The sequence below is a fragment of the Brachyistius frenatus genome, unplaced genomic scaffold (genome assembly GCF_029030835.1).
Source record: "Brachyistius frenatus isolate BFR_SWC_R1_liver_20210118 unplaced genomic scaffold, ASM2903083v1 Contig_211, whole genome shotgun sequence".
In the NCBI taxonomy this organism is placed as follows: Eukaryota; Metazoa; Chordata; class Actinopteri; family Embiotocidae; genus Brachyistius; species Brachyistius frenatus.
In genome coordinates this window covers 116,298-132,359 of record NW_027210810.1, presented here as the reverse complement: position 1 = coordinate 132,359, position 16,062 = coordinate 116,298, and the positions used below count along the sequence as shown (strand labels likewise).

General features: G+C 43.9%; 1 protein-coding gene across 3 annotated transcripts in view; it reads left to right on the top strand.

Moving 5' to 3' along the window:
- pex5lb (peroxisomal biogenesis factor 5-like b) overlaps positions 1-16,062 on the top strand; it is a 36,084-nt gene that overhangs the window by 1,212 nt on the left and 18,810 nt on the right. For 2 of the 3 annotated variants that reach the window (XM_069719285.1, XM_069719286.1), the window contains 2 exons: positions 110-484; positions 13,447-13,542. In XM_069719285.1, the coding sequence (XP_069575386.1) occupies positions 470-484; positions 13,447-13,542 (111 nt within the window). In that variant the 5' untranslated portion in view covers positions 110-469. The remainder of the gene's footprint in view (positions 1-109; positions 485-13,446; positions 13,543-16,062) is intronic. The other variant, XM_069719287.1, reaches the window with a different exon arrangement.

The window sequence follows — 16,062 nt, the reverse complement described above, 5'->3', positions numbered from 1 at the left end:
TCGTCTTGACGCCTTTTGTATTTTATTTAAAACACTTTGAATTAACTTGTGGTTAAAATGTGATGTATAAATGACCCTATTAGCTTTTATTGTGAAAACCCCATCACAGGAAGTCACCGTCTTTTGTCCGGCACCGTGAGCTCGGAGCTGCTCGGAAGTGCTCGGCTGGGCTCGGGTTTATTTTCACCCCGCCCTCCCACCTGAGCGGAGCGAGATGAAAACCGGATCCCGCGACGTTTGGGAGCTTCGGCGTCGGACAGGCTGGACCGAGCGGACCGGGAGGCAGAACGGACCGGGAGGCAGAACTGACCCGGATATCGTCGCGGTTGTGCAGAGGTTTCAGAGCTGAGAGGCTCCGCAGAGACACCGAGCGGTTCGTTGCAGCGAAGCCGGGTTGGGGTGGACTGTTGGCGGCTGGAGCTCCAGCTGCGTCCCGCTGAGCGGTGGAGGACGGATCTGCCTGACAGACATGTACCAGGTCCAGGTGAGTTCTTACCTGAGTTCATACTCACATCGTCCAACACAGCACACAACTTTCACTGAGCTGACTGACAGGAACAGGAAACAACGAATTATTGATCTGTCCTAAGGAGATGTATATATATATATTTGTATATATATTTATTTATTTATTTATTTATTAATTTTTTAACTGTCTCCTTCATCTTTTTTTTTTTTTTTTTTTTTCAGTTTATTTGTCTGTTTTAAATTATTACTAAATTATGAGAACATCAGCAGATTCCGTAAAAAAATATTTTAGATTCAAAGAAATTGAAAAAAAAAGGTAAAAAAAATTGAGGTTGTTATTAATCACTTTTTTGATTTTATTCTGTTTTAAATGCACAAATGACATTAAAAAAAATGGGGTTGTTATTAATCACTTTTTTGATTTTATTCTGTTTTAAATGCACAAATGACATAAAAAAAAAAAAACACCAAAAACATCTCTAATATGTTGTCAGTGATGTTGCAGCTAAAAATATGAAAACAATCAATCCCCTGATCGATGTCTTGTTTTCTTCCACCAACAGTCTGAAACCCTAAAATATCCTGTTTAGAGTAAAACATCAAACCGTCACACCTGAGAGCGCTAATATATGCTAATATTTACCACTTTTATTGATTATTTGATTCCTCTCATTGTTGCAGCTTATTTATGACTGAATCGATTAATTGTTGCCGCTCTGATTGATCTGAGATGGTGCTGCCAATTTTCTGTCAGTGAGCTTCTTCATTGATCAACTCTTTAACTGTTTCGTCAGAGAGTTTACACGACTCAGTTTATTTTTTTTTTTTTTTTGGATCAATGGGATGTTTTGCTCAAAAATATTTCTGTATCGACTGCTTTGAAACTCCCCTGTGATGTCCCCTTAAAACTCCCGTGGTGTTCCTCTGTCGTGATTAGTCACCTTCAGGGTTAAATGAACTGCAGCTCGGTGCTGTTCGAGGCTCATGAAACGGCAGCGCCGGGGCAGATTTACAGTTTCATTATCCAGCTGAGCTGCAGCTGCTGCCAGAGAGTCCACCTCCAGTCTTCCATCATTTTCCAAACGGCTTCGTGCTCTTCGTTCGAGTCTTTTCACTCGTCCCTGAGCTTCCACTCGTTTCTGTCCGGTTAAACTTGGTCTTCAGAGACTTATGGAGTGCAGCAGTCGCAGACTCCGGCAGTTAGACCGATCCCTTAGTGATCAGCAGGGAAACGGGATTCGCTCTGAAGATTCGTATCGTGGTTGTCCAGAGCTCTGACGGTTATTGGATTAATTCATCGGCAGGAAAAATTTTCATCATCTGAGTTTTAATAAATCTGATCATTTTCTGTCCCGTATAATTTGAAAACTGAGCTCCTCACAGCTTTCAAATGAGCAGTTCGTGTTCTCGGTCTGACGCACTTTAATCACACGTTACAGTAATGCAGTTTTTAAAACCTTTTAAAGACAACAGTTACGCCAAATCACGACATTACGATATCAAAAATCAAAGTCTCGTAACACGATATGATAAAAAAATATATGTATCTCAGTCTAATAGCTGATTCACTCAAAATGACGGCTGGTGTCGCTGTGATTGTGTGGTAACTGGTCTGCAGTTATAGTTTGAAGTTATATAGCGCTGTTAAACTTTAGCAGGCTACAAAATGTCGTACAATTTTTGTCTTCCGTTTACGCTCTGGTTTACAGTTTTGATCAGGTGGAATTAAAACTGCTGAAGTGTTTCAGATCTCTCGGACCGGCCGACGTTTTATTTTGAGAGTCTCTCTGGTCCAAAGAGTCGGAGGTTTACCTGTTTGTCCCGTGGATCGTATATAAAAGTGGATGAAGCTTCCGGGTCTGAAAAATGAGGCCAGTGCGGAAGTTTCTTTAAACTGCAGTACCACCTAGGGCCACTAGGAGTTGCCTCCAAAAAAGCTCCGAACCCATAGACTCCCATTCAACTTCTCTCATTAAATACAAAGTCAATACAGTTTTTATGCTGTCATTCGCTAAAGTCGCTCATTCTCATGAGTTTTGTCAAACTGTTGGACAAAACAAGACGACGATGAGCATCAAAGAACAAAGTTTTCCCGCTCAGTCGGATCAAAGAATCCTTCTGAACGGTTAACGTTCATGACTTTGATAAAATCGTCCAGAAGCAGAAAGTAAACGCGAGCGTTGAGTTCAGGGGGCATGGGAAAGTGCAGCGCTCTGAGAAGAACCACCAAACATGAGTGACAGATGATGAAAAGCAGCTCAGGTGATCTGGTTCTGTGAAATCCAGCTGGACGGACGTCAAAGGAGAAATGAGAGCGACAAGTCGACGGAGCTGCGACTTTGATCTACCGCAGATAAAACGGAAAGAAAACAAGAGTCTGCCTCTCACAGTTTGTGTCATCTGTATTTTTAAGAAACTAAACCTCTAAACTCTGTTTAATCCGCTGTTTTTTCTTTTTGAATCTGTTCATGTATGAGAATTAAAAATAAGTCAGAATATCTCAGCTCTTCCTCAAACGGACCAGAAGTCAATATAAGTCTTGACTTTTCATTTAAACCAGTTACAGGACCAAATCTTTTTCACTTATTGTTGACCTTTGTCCTCCGGATTTAAAGAAAATTGATGCTTTTAATTTTTTATCATTTGAGACAGTTATATTTTGAAAGACGCCAGGATCCGTCAGTGAAGCGCTGACTCATGGTTCTGTCGGCCGGATGGACGATAAGTCAGAAAACCACCCCTGGGCTCCTCCGCGGGTTTATTTCCCGCCTTGCTGCTGCAGAACAGCTGAGTCAGCATTCAGCTGAACTATCTGCTGAATGGTAGAAAGTGAACTCGCGTGAAGAATACGGACGTGATTCTGTTATCTCTCTCCTGATTGGTTGGGATCAATCGTGTCGGTTGAAAAGAAAATCAATCAAATAATACAGAAAGTGTTTACATGATACTCTGAACGTAAACGATGCTTTCTTGTCTTGTTCGTCTGACTTTTAGTTTAGACGTCTCTTTCAGGACAATATTAGACCGGCAACTATTTTCATCTTTCGATTATTTTCTCGATTAATCAATCTGCCGGTTGTTCTTTTAAAATGTCCGAAAATAGTGACAAATTTCGAGAAACGTTACCCAAAGCATTCAATATTCGCATTTAAAAAGTCAAAAAAAAAAACCTGAATTTGAACAGTTTCTCTCACTCATTTCGGTCACTAAATTATGAAAACGTGTCGGAGGAAGACTCCCGTGGATAAGATGAAGACGTTAATCCCACCTCTGAGGGGCGGCGTTCGTCTTCCTCTCGACCTTCGACTCGAGGCGCAGCGTATCTCTTCAGCGTGTCACTCCCTCTCATTAAACACCGTGAATGAGAGCGCCCCTCCTCCCTCCCTCCCTCCCCCGCCGCTCGACGGGGGGAGGTGGGGAGGAGGGCACGTCTGACCTTGGCGACGGTACGAAAGCGAAGGACGACAGGATCAAACGGCTTCCGTGAAGAGGCTGGAAACATCAGCGGCTCTAATTACCCTCTGAAGAGCCGGCTGGAGCGCCGAGGTGGAGCTCAAGGAAGAGTCGGCGGGTCAGAGCTCCTCGTCGGGACTCTCTGTCCCGTCTCATCTTTGAGGAACCCGAATCTGCGGCTAGAAACATAAACGGTGTTTCCACGGTAACTTTCTGCAGGTCGGCCGTGTGTTTGCGCGATCGTCTCCGTCGGACGTAACACCGCGGCAGATGCACTTCACGCTCTCAGTTACATAACAAACCGGTTTAAAGTTTGATGAGGACTTCAGGCCCGCAGCGTTTGATAAAACGGCTCCGAGCGGCCGAAGGAGACGTTTCATAACGGAACTAGTTTCCCCTTCTGGAGGTGAATAAAGTCAAGAGTTTCATCAGTGGTTCGATATTTAATCTACGGCAGCGTCAGATGTTCAAGATCAGATTTGTTTTCTCCTCATTTCATGTTTCATTTCATTGTCAGGTGACATGAATGCAGAACAACGTCAGAGCTTTATTATTTCTCAGCTGATTATCTAAAACTCATAACGAAGCAATATGCTGTTTTTTGTTTGTTTTCACAGCCGTTAAACAAATCAATGAGAGCGCTCTGGAGACATTTGTCATTTTAATGGGTGCAGATCTACACGGCTGTCGAGCACAAACAGATTGAAAAAAAGCTTTTTTTTCCCCTGTTAGTCTGAATCCGTCGACCTCGTTGAGGTGCAGTTTTTGCACGAGGTTCGTTTCTACGAGGGTCGACCGACACGTTCGGAGACGGTTCCCGTTACATGCGAACGGAGCGCAGCGCAGCGATGCGCACGGAGCGGGAGGAAGCTACGACCTTCACGAGGAATTGTTCCGAGTTGCGTCTCTTGATCGACATCAGCACCTGAGTTACACACGTTGTTTGTGACCGCCGGTACGTGAACATTTGTGATTTCAACCGTGGACCTGAAACTCGAGCAGAGAAACATCCGATTTTGGTGGTTGAAATGCACTTATTGTAAGTCGCTTTGGATAAAAGCGTCAGCTAAATGAAATGTAATGTAATTTTGCATCAAACTCTGGAAAGTCATCAACGGACAGCCTTGAAATGCTTCAGAAAGTCCACAGCAATAAATCAGGGAGCCGGACGAGGTTTGGGTTTATTAGAGGTGCAGAACGTCCGGGCAGGAGACACCGGGGACATTTACAGGGTTGTGCACCAAAGAATTCGTCCCCCAGGGTCAGACTGTCAACACAGAGTTCTGCTGTGACGTCTGAGGGGAAAAACATTCGCTGAGAACAACCTGAACTGTGGGCACGACGGCACTTTGGTCGGTAATTCGACAATCTGTTTAATTGGACACCCGCCCGGAGGGACTCGGTGTGAAGTACGCAAGCGTTACCGCGGTAACGTGGAGCTCCACGGAAGGAACCAGGAGTCGTTGAGCTCGGTGTCGCTTTCAGAAACGTTGAGTTGGTTCTTGTCAGTTCTGGTTCCTCTGGAGCCGATGAAACAAAAGACTTCCTGTTGGCTGTGTGTGTGTGTGTGTGTGTGTGTGTGTGTGTGTGTGTGTGTGTGTGTGTGTGTGTGTGTGTGTGTGTGTGTGTGAGTCTAGGGGGAACACTGAGAAAGAGGAGAGTAATTTGTCTTCTGGGATTGATCCCAGTTCACCCAGTCAGACCTCGCGTACGCACGCACTCATACTGAGCCCCCCTGCGGTTTTCAGTCCATTAAGCCGAGCAGCAGTTGTTGTTGTTGTTATTGTTGTTGTTGTTGCGGGAGCTGAGGCCGATTTCACCGTCACAAGGTCACGTCTCGTGTTTTCATAAATCCACTGAAACGACTTCACATTCACGCTGCGAGCGGCGTCGCGTGTCCGAGGTGGATCGGAGGAGCTCTGGAAGAGCGAACAGCCGAGTTTAAATGCAACCGAGATGCAAAAAGATTAATACAAAAAAAAAACAAAAAAAACAGCCTTCAAAGCCATATTTACAGTAAAATGAGGCCACTGATGCTTCGACGTGAACTCGGTTACTTCAGAGGAACAGCTATGATTCCAGTGGCTTTACAGGATGGTTCTGGCAGATTGTTCCTTCTCTGAATTATTAACGCGCACTGACTTAAGCAACATGGAGGATAGTCATGCGTCCGGGTCCCTTCGGGGATGTACCGCCGGAACACGCGGTTCCTGGGTCGTCATTACAAACCAGTCGGTCCCTGTAGAACTGGAAATGGAGCCGAGTGTGCGTTCCTGGATTTCAAACACATTTCCTGGAGGGTGTTGACCTCCGATAAGATTGTTAGCCTTCTCAAAAGTCCTGTTGGTGATTTTTATGGACGGGACCTTCAGGTGCATCCGAGAGGAGAAGGTGAAGTTTTGGGGATCTCAGAATTTCATCTCTGCTAATCGCAGACGATGTGGTTCTGTTTCCTTCGTCAGACTGTGACCTGTGGTAAAATCAGGGATGCAAACAGCTGAAATAAGTTACTTCTTCACTTTGGCCGGGCTCAGCCTTAAAGATACGAGAAGGAGGTCCGGTTTGGATATATTTTTTTTCATATTATTCATCATTGTACTTTGATTGAACCAGCGAAGCTCAGCCGTCTATTTGTGTTCTATTAGTTTAGTTATTTCGTGCGTCTGCATCTCGGAGACTCTTCCCTTCCTGGACAGGATGTAGCGCGGATGTTTGACCAAAGGGCATCAAGTCCTGGAAATAATTAATCACATTAGAAAAAACTGTCTGTATTTTGCGTATTAGTCTCTTTTTAAAGGGATAACCAGAATCCTTCAGAAACCAGCTCACAACTAATCCTTTAATGAACCCCCTCGACGCGTCCTGAACCAGACGGCCGTTCACCGTTTGTCCTCTGCAGGCTCCCGTAGCTGTCCTGTACTGTAGTTACAGTCTGGGTGACTGAGTCACCACGAGCCACTGGGAGGGGAAAACGCTCTCATACAAGATTAATTAGCAGTCGAGACTGCTGGATCATTGGTGGATATAAATATCTAAACCCTCCGGGGACTCAGATATTCCTCCATCAGTCGCCTCCCTCAGCTGCTGCCGTCCTTGGCACAGTTTCACCACCATACCTTTTTTTTAATTTCTGTTTTCATTTAACTGGCCGTGAGCTCGTCGTTAAGGGAAACCGAAGGCGTCGGTACGTCCCTGCCCCCCCCCCCCCCTCCTCTCCCAACACCTGTGTGAACATCGCATGAAGCTACTACCTTAATTAAAACGACGATCTCGTTCTCCCGCTGGCCTGACCCTCAGCGGGACTCTTCGTTTTACCAGATTCCACTTTGAAAGCAGAAATAAGTTGTTTTCACCTTGAATTCAGATTGAAAAAAAAAAGAAAACTAGCAGATTTTGTACTGATGACATAAGAATCCTCCGAGTCTCTCCTGCCTGTCCTGAAGTGGAGACTCTGAACACTCGCGTGTCACAGTGTCAGCGGTGCAGTTGGTTCTGGAGCAGAACTGATGGATGAAGGTGGTCAGGAGCCCCGGCGAGCCCTTGCCAGCCTGACTCATTAAAAACAAGAGAAAAGAGCAACAAATGCACACAATAGCTTTTTATCCACACTATTGATCTTAAATCCTTTTTGTTTGACTGAAGCTTTGTTCAGACGTTATCATTTTAAATCCTCAAAGGCAGGAAAAGGACTGTTTTCCTGCTGTTGTTTAGATAAACTAGGGACGTAGTTGTTGTCAGTATAGTGGACCTAATTTGCACAGGCAATATTAAAAGGAATATACACTAACAACAAGACAACAGATTGATGTGCAGGAGAACTGGGCTCATTGATTACCTCTAATTGAATTACACTGTTAAAAATCGAATTATCAAACCAAATTTAGTTTTAAATACAAAACACTGTAATCCAATGAACATCAGAAGTTATTTAGGTAATTAACTTTATTTAGTCACAAAGTGCTTCACACAAATTAAAATGTAACCGAAAATTAAAATCTATGTTAAGAGTCAAAAATAGGTCAGTTTGAATTCATGAACCTTCAGGTGAAACTTTGAAAACATCAACGGATTTAGTTTGCAGACTGAGGTGTAGTACTAGTAGTAGTATTACTGTTGTAGTACTGTAGTAGTATAAGTACTAACTGCGGTGTAGTACTTTAGTAGTAATAATGTAGTAGTACTGCATTAGCACTAGTTGTACTGTAGTGGTAGTAGTACTAACTGAGGTGGAGGATGTGCTGCAGTCGTAGTAGTAATACTGTAGTAGTACTGTAGTAGTAGTAGTAGTGACTGAGGTGTAGTAGTACTGTAGTAATACTGTAGTGGTAGTAGTACTGTAGTAGTAGTAGTAGTAGTGACTGAGGTGTAGTACTTTAGTAGTAGTACTGCAGTTGTATTACTGCAGTAGTAGTACTGTAGCAGTACTGCAGTAGTAGTACTGTAGCAGTAGTTGTAGTACTGACTGAGGTGGAGGATGTGCTGCAGTAGTAGTCGTACTGTATTAGTAGTACTGCAGTAGTAGTAGTACTGACTGAGGTGGAGGATGTGCTGCAGTAGTAGTACTTCAGTAGTACTAGTACTGCAGTAGTACTGCAGTAGTAGTAGTAGTAGTAATAATAGTACTGACTGAGGTGGAGGATGTGCTGCAGCAGCACTGAGCTCAGCTCTGCTGGGACGCTGCTGATGGAGGACTGTTTGCTCAGCACAACAGAAGGTTATTTTTAGTCCGACAGTATCGCCACCGACAACACACACACACACACACACACACACACACACACACACACACACACACACACACACACACACACACACACACACACACACACACACACACACACACAGACACACTTCACATCCGGACGACCGACACTCTGAGGAAACGGAGCGCGAGAGAAAACGCTAAACAGAGAAAAAAAAAGGCAGCAGACAGAAGTTCCTTCTGATCGCTGGTCTTCAGCTCCTCTGATGAGATCTGGCTGCTCAGTTCAGTAACAGTAGAAGTTACAGTAGAAGTAACCACACTGGTGATATGCACCAAAACGAACAGGTCAGACTGTGCTTGTTCCCCTGCAGCTCGTACTCCACATCTGCAGACAGAAAACAGGACGCTGCAGTGTAACGTGGAAGCAGCGCTGCAGTTTGGAGGATTCGCTGAGCCTCCGGCTGCGAACTCGAGCTGCTGAACATTAAGTGTGGGAGTTTACGCTCCGTGAACTCAATCACTCTCTTATTGAACAGCAGCCGCACAGTAACCGTCGTCTTGTCACAACAGCCTAAACGATCGCTGCTGTTTCTCATTTCTGATTAACTGCGTCTGATCGGTTGGTGTTAGATCAATAAACACATCAGGTTCATTAAAGTGTTGGATGACCTGCCGTCAGCCGCCTTAAAGATGCGGGACGACATCGCCGAAATCTGTCCAATCGGCGAGCTCCCTGCCGGCCCCATGTGACCTCTTGTTTTTGGTAATCCGGGGGGGGGGGAGGCGGAGTTAAAAGGGAAACGGAGGGTTTGTTTTTCTCTGTTCAAACGAGCTGAGCTGCAGCTGTGACGGCGATCCGGCTGACCTCGCCCACGTGTCACACACCTGTCAGGCCACCTGTACACCGACTCTCGTGTATCTGATACAAACAGGGGATTAATACCGTGTAATATTTGCAGACGTGAGAAGTATTAAAACGTTGATTGGTTAATAATCCTGGGAGGAGGAGGATGAGGAGGAGAAAGAGAAATCAGAAAGGTCGTGTTGCAGCTCTCGTACCTCCGTCATGTTTTGTATTCGAGCCGCTCTAATAATAAAACTGTGCCTGATGTTTTATTGATAACACGGTGGAGCCCGCTGGCTTCACCGAGGCAGATTTCACTCCAACAGCTCGTCTTTCTCTGCTGGCACACGCCTGTCATGACTCATCACTCTGCTGTCTGAGCATTGGGAGGTGAAGAGTTCAGCTCACCTGACGCACCTGTGCTCGCGTTCGGCTGCGCTAACGGGAGAGTTCCGGATGTGGAGAGCGAGCTCGCCGCCTCGTTGGAGGCTTTTAGTTTCAGTGGGTTTTAAAAGGTGTAAATGGAGGAAAGCAAAGAGGACGTTTGATCTGTATGTGGATCAGATTCCTGCATCTATAGCACATCCCTGTCTGAAGATCAGTAGCCCCGAATCTAGATCATATTTCTGTATCTCGATCAACATCCCCACATCTAGATCTATATCTCCATATCTAGATCAATACATCTAGATTGTATGCCCGTATTTCCTGATGAAACGTATCTCTGTATGTAGATGACACCCTTGAATCCAGCTCCTCATATCTAGACTGTATGATTCATCCTTGTTATCTGGATTCCATCTTTGTATCTGGATCCTTTTATCGGGCTCCAGATATCTACACAGTTTTATCTGGACCGCATTTATTTGCATATCGAGATCCTTCCATCTAGATACTTATGGAAAGCTGATCCATGTATGCAAACGGCAGTCTGTAATCTGAATCCTTGTATTTAGGTCATTTTATCAAGATGTATCTTGGCCAAACCATTGAATCTTTGCATTTAGATTGCCGTAGCATCTGGTTCTTTTGACCTACTTCTCTAAATTTATATCGTTGTATCTGGATAATATTCTTGTATATACACAGTTTTATCTGGACCATATGTATTTTCACATCTTGTGTCTAAACACTATTTCTTTGCCTGGTATGTAGATTACATAATTTACTCTGGTATCTTTCTGTTTAGGTCATTGTAGATCTTATCCTTGTATCTTTATCTCTGAATCTAGATACTCGTGTTTCCTGTCCTTCGCATGTCGACCTTATGCTTGGATGAAGGGTGTGCTAGCTGGCCATAGCTTCTCAGAAAGCTAACATAGGGATAGACATGCCAGCTGTTTGTGCCGAGCATAGCGCTGGCTAGCGGTTTCCCCCTGCTGCCAGTGTTTGTGCTAAGCTAAGCTAATCTAAACCGTCTCCGCAGTGGTGAGACAGAGGTGAGGAGGGTTTATCTGACCTGCTTGCAGTGTTTTGAATATTTGCTGGAGCTAATCCGGTGTCTGGGTGCAGTACAGCTGCAGCATAAGTACTGCACGTCGAAGTGACGTCAGGCCGAAGGTTCAGGGAGGTTAAATGGCTCACGGCTTGTTCACACAGCAGAAAAATCTCCGTGGGCTTAACATCTGCAGCTGCTAAGTGCTCTCTGCTGTCACGGGGAATATACAGAGTGTGTGTTGAAGCAGACGGCTGGCGGTGTGTCGTGTTCTTCGCTGATGGATTTTAAATAGTCTTGTGTGTCTGGTTGTTGACGGCCTCGGGTTTGATTGCCAGCTGACCTGCGACCTCAGGTTAACATGTAGCTCCGTTACTCTGGCCGCCTTTGCGCAGTCAGCAAGTAGTATGACATGTTAGCAGTTCGCGAGCAGCTTCAAAGTGTTTTAATGCGGCTGAACTCATCACATAGTTACTTTACGTCTTTAGACGACTAAAAAGTCAAATGGTTAACCAACATTTTGACTTGCGGTCATTTGCGAGCTGCGGAACTGCGAATAAAAATCATTGTTTTATGTTCAGGACATCATTAGAGAAAATATAGATGAATCCAGGTGATTGACAGAAGCTCTAAAATCAACTGCGCTGACAAAACACCTGCAACCATCTAAAAGATCTGCAGTTTATTAATACAATAAAACACCAAAAATGTCAGAGAAGTGACTAAACTTTACTATAAATGTGTTAAATTAAAACACTGAATGGAAATGCTGTACGACTTATTGATTTTTGGATCTTCTATTTAACCAGTTTCATTGAGATCAAGATCATTAAAGCAGCATTAAAAACGATTCAGCACAAATACAATACGTAGAGAAATATTGATCGACACATAAATCCTGCACAGGTGTGTAAATATTAAACATTTAAGATACAAGGATTCCAATCACAGACTGATGCTCTACCGCTGCGGGACCTCTGAAACTAACATGAGGCAGACTGACTCGTGTGAACGACAGCTCTGATATGGAGCGTATCTCCGTGTGGAGTCACACTCGCGGCTGTGTTTTCATAATGAAGAGGGGGAAGGTGTGAATTCGCCCCCAAGCTTTGGGACGGCGTCACCTTTTCTCCGACGGAAACAGGAGATTCATCAGTGTGTTAAATTCCCATCTTCCAGCTGCAGTGACTTGTGATCCATCACCTGCTGGATGATGCGGATGGGCGGGCGGGCGGGCGGGAGGGGGATGGGGGATGGGATGCGATGCAGCAAAATATGCAGACTGTTCTGGCAGATTTTTAACATCGATGTACCAGCGTGCCTTTTTATTTATTTACATTCTGGTGTTTACAACATAAACGATTCATATCTGTCCTTATTCTTTATTCTCTTTTTCCTCTTTTTTTAGTCACTATGAGACCACATTGTTTTACAATCAGATATGTTTTAACGAAAAAAATAGCATGAGTACCATAGACTGTATATAAAAGGCAACGTGGCTTTCCACGTCTGAAAAGCGAGGCCATTGCAGGAGTGCCCTTAACTTGCAATACCACCGAGGGCCACTAGGGGTCGTCTTCAAAAAGACTCCATAGACTCTTATTCAACTCCTCTCATGAAAAGTCAGTACATTTTGTCACGATGGTGTCATTTGCTAAAGTCACTCCTCCTTATTAGTTTTCTGGCAGCTCGTCTGGAAAAAATAGAAAATTAGGCAAACTCAAAACTCAAAAAGTGTTATGTTTGGGGGAGGGGCATGCCTGTTTGATTGACAGGCCTGGGATGGGCGGGGCATAGGTTCCCAGTCAGATTGAGTCGGATCCACTGCTTGCTCCTCCCCTAGCTCATCCAAATATGGTCACGTCTGGCTCCAAAATTGCAACAATGGCGAAACCCAAAAAAATGGCGAAGTCGAGGCTTCAGACTGGCTGTTCAAACACCAACGGGCGACGTCACTGTCGGTTGCCGCTTGGTTACGTACGTGAATTAAGACGTGACGTCTTCCAGCGTTCAGTGAGAGAGGAGAGATTCGTCGCTCTGCTGCAGAAGTTAACATCAAAATACTGAACTCTTCGAACGGAGAAATACGAACGTAATCTGAGAAACAATCAAATTTAACGAAGATCTAGTTTGACTTTTATTCTGGTTTTTTTTTTGTTTTTTTTTAAAGAAACAAGCAAAACTCGATTTTCATTATCTTCGTGTGTCGTCGCTGGAGAGCCGAGTGATGTAATCACCAATAACATCGTCAGGCTCTGGATTTATTTTTTTGTTTTTTGTAATTTGCCGACATGTTCACATTCAAAATGATTACAGTCAGTCTGACTTCATGCATGTTTGTCTCTGCTAAAAACAACATAAAATTTTTCAGGGATGTATCTCCTTGGAAACGGACATTTAACAGTAATTTATTGGCTGACCTGAGGAAGGCTCCGAGATATGAAAGTACTCGGACGGTAATCTAAAATTCTGCGTCCGCTGCGTGTGACTGAGTGAACATGAGCGGATGATTAAATGAACCTGTCGATCTGCCTGTTGTAGGGGAAAGGGGAAAGGGTCGTTGCCATGGTGCTGAAGGAGCTTCCTGGTAAAAAGGCGTCCTCTGAAGGAAACCCCCTCCTCACCGTGACAACAAAGGTTGGCATCTCGACCACGCTTGTTTTGTTGTCTCGCACTGCTCAGAAATTCCTTTTTTTTTTTTTCATTTTTATTTTTGTCAGCTTGAAGCTTCGAACCTTCAGCTTCATGTTTCAAACTTAAATCAGCTAATGAATAAACTCTACGGAGGAATTATCCACCGAGTCAAGAAATTAGTTGTTTTAAAAAAAAAAAAATTTCATCCTGTCAATAATGAAATCATTTTAATGATCACCGTTTTATTGCTGCACCAAAGTCCAATAAATCAATCACTGTGATCATTGAATTCAACCCCCAACCGTTTTACTACAGCAGAGAAAAGTTTTGAAGCATATTGTGAGCTTATTTGTGTATTTATACAGACGCTGAGCTAAGAAATGAAACTGAATGAGTCAGTAAACGGACCTGAATTTATGTTTCGCTACGTAACTTCACATCCAGATTTATTCCCATCTCTTCCATCTTGTCCTGTATTCACTGAGTTGTCTGTTTTTGTTTCTATTGTTTAGTTATAATTACTTGTGTTGTATTCATCACCAAATTCACTTTTGTATTATCATTTCATTTGTTCAGTCTTTTACTTTGAAATTGAAACCCAATTCATCCAGAACCTCACAGTTCTTCTCTATGGAAGGGACGGACAGGACTCAGAGGCCCAACTGGAGGGAGGATAGGGTCCAGTTTGAGGCCGAGGTTCTCCCAGTCTGTGACCTTGGTTCTCCCAGTCGGAGGCCTTGGTTCTCCCAGTCGGAGACCTTGGTTCTTCCAGTCTGAGGCTGTGGTTCTCCCAGTCGGAGGCCTTGGTTCTCCCAGTCGGAGGCCTTGGTTCTCCCAGTCGGAGGCCTTGGTTCTCCCAGTCTGTGACCATGGTTCTCCCAGTCTGAGGCTGTGGTTCGGAGGAGCTCTGACTCCTTCTTGTTGACAGGAGGTGGTTCAACATGTGATCCAAATCCTCCTGGACTCCGTCCTCTGGAGGCTTCTGGACTCGTCCCGCTGATAAAACAGCCAGAACACAACAGAGATTATTTATCTTGTCAGAGAACTCCTCTGGTCCTCCAGGAGCAGCTGTAAACTCGGCTGACTCCAGATAAAAAGTGGGAGACGGAGGAACAGATGGCTGATTTCGAAGCTGTCTGAAGCCTCAAGGGAGGCCGTGGAGAACATTTCTTTCCCCCGAGGCAACACACTGTTGTCGGTTCTCTTGGGGCTACTGAAAGGCATTCTGGGAACACAAAATACAGCCATCACTTCGCTGTCTGAGACCTGATTTAACCTGATCACAGAGCAGTGTGTGTGCCCTCCTAATCCTAATCCACACAGCCGTGTACGCCACATGTCAACTGGAATATGCCTGTTTTAATCCTGTCAAAGAGCACAACAGCACCGCTGTTCGCTAAAACCTCCCGGGCTGCGATCAGCTGTCAGTGAGGAGGACAGGCAGCGGTCACCTCGCAGGAAGTGATCCTTTCAAAGTAAAAGACTCAATAATGGATATGAGAATATGAAACCGAATCTGGTGATAAATACGACACAAACAATTATTGTTAAATAAGACAGAAAAATAGACATAAATTAAAAAAAGGGAGAAATCTGGGGATAAACCTGGATGAGAAGTTGTGTAGAAAAATATGAATTCAGGACTGTTTCCTGACTCATTCAGTTGAATTTCTTTTACCACTGTTAACTTGCTTACTACAAACTCTACGACATTTAAAAGTAAACTAACTATCCTGACAGAAAAGTGACACTGCTTCATACGTTGCTCTGTCATTTTTGTGCCATTTGTCGTGTAACGTGGACGGAAACCAATCTTTAAGTCGCTTACATTTGTAATATTCGTGTTCAAATATATTGACGTCGCGGAAAAGCCGCTTAATTCCTGAAGCGTAAAGAAAAACACAAAACACCTGCTGTCGCCCCAAATGTATTTGCGTTGCAGCTCCGGAAACAGTATTTATTTTCTTTTGAATAAGATGCACGCAGGTACATACTTCTGAAATTCTTTTCCATCGGTCGGATATACAAAACACGTCATTTGCCGAACTATGCAAAGATGATTACGAAACAGAAAACGTAATTCTGCAATAGAAGCGTCGTTTCAATTTTATGAACCTTTTAACGTCGTGTATCATGCTGCACTGGTAAAGCTTTAGAAATACAAACTGAAGGAGACAGTCTGGCTTCAAACAGAGCAACCAATACCTTAAAACAAATGATTATGAATTAGTAGTTAACATAAGAATGATGATTTTAAATTAAGCTTATTACTGAGTTTTCTTTCAGAATATGTGAATTAATCGTTAAAAAAAACCCACTTCCAGTGTGTAAAGACTTTGACAGTGGAGCTTCAATAAAACTCAGTAGTAACTCGGATAATTAAGTATCAAAGTTTCTGTACCTGTCAGTCAAACTTCAGCTCCGTCCAGGCAGTTTGTTGTTGTTTTTACGGTTTAAAATTTCACCAAATTTGTACCAGATGTGAAAAATGTTCTCAGTTTCACACTTTAAAAAGAAACACGT